Here is a 2,885-nt window from a genome sequence, read left to right on the forward strand (position 1 = left end):
AGTTAGGAAGATCAATCATTTGATAGATAGATAGAATCGACTTTGAAGTAGACACACGCCAAAGAAAAAGAACAAAAGCAAGTTCAGTGAAGTTTCGGTTCGGTTCGGTTCGTTGTGGGTCAAGTCAAGTCAAGAACGAAAGTTCAGGCTCGTCTTCGCCGGTGAGATTGTGTGTGAAAAGTAAAGAAATATTGATTGTTCGTGAAATTATTTGGACAGGTAAGTGCGGCAAGTCAAAAAGCTTGAACACCCATCCATTGAGGAGGGGTGGTGGCTATCAATATTTTGGTTTGATTCGGTTTTTGTTTCTGCTAAACCAGTTGTGGTAGTTTTCTTACTGTTTTTACTGTTTCACATTTCGTCAGAAGCGCAGGAAAAACACGTTTGCGCATTTCACTTGGCGTTGGCTTTTGCCTCTCTGCCTTCTCTTCCTTCTGGATTTGTGACTGTCTGTCACGCATGCGCAGACCGTGCATTTTCTGAATTGCTTGCAAAATCATGAGTTATGCTGTAAATCTGTCATCTCATCCGTCTGCACTTTGTTTCACTTTTTTATACACGATACTCAAAATGAGTATTGGGGTATATTAGATTTGTGGTAAAAGTGGATGTGTGTAACGTCCAGAAGGAATCGTTTCCGACCCCATAAAGTATATATATTCCTGATCAGCATCAATAGCCGAGTCGATTGAGCCATGTCTGTCTGTCCGTCTGTCCGTCCGTCCGTCCGTTCGTCTGTCCGTCTGTCCGTCCCCTTCAGCGCCTAGTGCTCAAAGACTATAAGAGCTAGAGCAACGATGTTTTGGATCCAGACTTCTGTGATATGGGCGAAAAATACGATATACGATAAAACCAAAAACGCAGAATCGTAGAAGATGACTATATCTTCTAGAGTGCAAAATCTGAACCAGATCGTATAATTATTATAGCCAGAATCAAGAAAACAATTTCATTTTTTCTCGCCCTGTCTCTCTCTAACACACACGTATCATAGGCGGCTATGCTTAGAGTAAAACATTAGCGCCTAGATCTCAGAGACTATAAAAGCTAGAGCAACCAAATTTGGTATCCACACTCTTAATATATCGGACCGAGACGAGTTTGTTTCAAAATTTCGCCCCACCCCCTTCCGCCCCCACAAAGGACGAAAATCTGTTGCATCCACAATATTGAGGATACGAGAAAACTAAAAACGCAGAATCATAGATAATGATGCATATAACTGTGCAATCGTATGATCTAGAACATTCGAGCAGCATTAGACGATCGTCTAATGCACAGCATAGCTTAACTGTGCAATCGTACGATTGCCGTCTATGCTTCCCACTGTCCGTCGCTTGCATGTGTGCGTGGGCGTTCGGACTTAAGAGCGGCTAAAGCTTTGATCCAACATTAAGAGCGGCTAAAGCTTGATCATTTGAAAGATCACTAGGGGGTCTCACGAGACGAAAGAAGATAACCAATTCCCTATATTTTTGTGCTGGCTACTACACTGGCGGGCGTCGTAAGTCCATGAATAGATTATCGCACTACGTATGGATCGGAGCGATTATGGGATTATTATCTTATCGCTTGGCGTGGGAAAAAACATTTATGCAATTCTATTTATACGCAGAGCAACGAGGGCCTCTACTACGTCATTTTGTTCACCCTCATCTTCCTGCCCTGCATCGTGAGCTTCATCTGGCTGAACGCAGTGATAGCGCGGCAGCTCTGGGTGCGGCGCCACTACCACCAACACCAGCAAGAGCAGCAGCAGCCGGATCAGGAGGGACAATTCAAGCCCCTGCCGGCGGCCAGTGATGGGGATGTTTTGATGCACTCTTCCCTGGCGAGTGCGATGGGCGTGGCCCTGCCATTTGTCATCGACAAGCCTCCCCTGCCCTCGATCCCTCCCGGCCCACAAGCTCCAAGGACCAACAACATGAATCAGGAGCCACCGAGTGCCATGGGACCAGCTGCTCAGGCTCGCGAGGCTCGCCACCGGCGCATGGTTGTCGTGGTGATCTTAATGATGGCCGTCTTCATTTGCCTGCGCCTGCCCGCCTGGATCTTTCTGATCATGCGCCTGTACGGCTCCTACTCGGAGCCCGTCGACTGGCTGCTCTACTTCAGTTTTGGTATCCTGAATCTCCTCAGCTGCGCCTTGAACCCGCTCTTCTACACCTTCCTCACCCAGACTATTCGCACTGTATCCCTGCTGAAGCAGAAGACCATGAAGACCACCTAATCTGCTGCCGCCGCCCCGGTCGGGACCAGGACGGACCAATGCCCACGGAATCCCCGGAGCCGGCAAAGCGATGCAGCTTGTGCTTCTGCTTCTACTGTGGCCTCCGACAGCTGACTATCACGTGGCGTTGTTAGCCCGCGCACGATCCAACACCGACCACTGAAGTACTGGGCGTGGAGCAGCCTTCTGCCCAGCGAGTAGTCGAGATGGAGGCCGATCCGAGCAGCCTAAAGCGATTCTTCAGCTTTAAGCATGACGTATTCCCCGCCGCCAATAGCCGCGACGATTCCCAGAGTGCGTCAATCGAGTCCTCAGCCTGATACTGATAGGCAGCGTCATAAATCACTCGAGTGCATTGCCATAAACGGTTTCTAACGGTTAGCAGAGATTGATTAATAGAGTGATTAATGTCCCCCTCCAAGTCCGCAAAAATGATTGTTACGGCCACTGATAGGCAACACACTTCATGCAATTCTGCCCTGAAATGTACCAATGTGGGTGTGCCAAAATGTAAATATAATTGAAATATTCAAATAAAAGAAGTGGAAAACTACAGACATTATAAAGTTATAGCCACACCAACCGATTAAAACACTGAAATGGAAGCGAAACTAACTAATTTTAATTACGGTGACTTAATAAGCTCATTAGCTGG

At 47.3% G+C, this 2,885-nt stretch overlaps 1 protein-coding gene across 1 annotated transcript; it reads left to right on the forward strand.

Moving 5' to 3' along the window:
* Positions 1 to 1,512: 1,512 nt before the first annotated feature.
* LOC117192899 lies at positions 1,513 to 2,230 on the forward strand. The gene is made up of 2 exons (XM_033397641.1): positions 1,513 to 1,533; positions 1,616 to 2,230. The coding sequence occupies exons 1-2, from the start codon at positions 1,513 to 1,515 to the stop codon at positions 2,228 to 2,230; spliced, it is 636 nt and encodes a 211-aa protein (XP_033253532.1).
* The last annotated feature ends 655 nt before the right edge of the window (positions 2,231 to 2,885 follow it).

Source organism: Drosophila miranda (genome assembly GCF_003369915.1).
Source record: "Drosophila miranda strain MSH22 chromosome Y unlocalized genomic scaffold, D.miranda_PacBio2.1 Contig_Y2_pilon, whole genome shotgun sequence".
Taxonomy (NCBI): Eukaryota; Metazoa; Arthropoda; class Insecta; order Diptera; family Drosophilidae; genus Drosophila; species Drosophila miranda.

Excerpts from the sequence above, each read along its gene's own strand:
- LOC117192899 (XM_033397641.1), top strand. The coding sequence starts at position 1,513 with ATGAATAGATTATCGCACTAC. Across the intron at positions 1,534-1,615 it reads TGAATAGATTATCGCACTAC|AGCAACGAGGGCCTCTACTA; the intron begins GTATGGATCGGA and ends ATTTATACGCAG.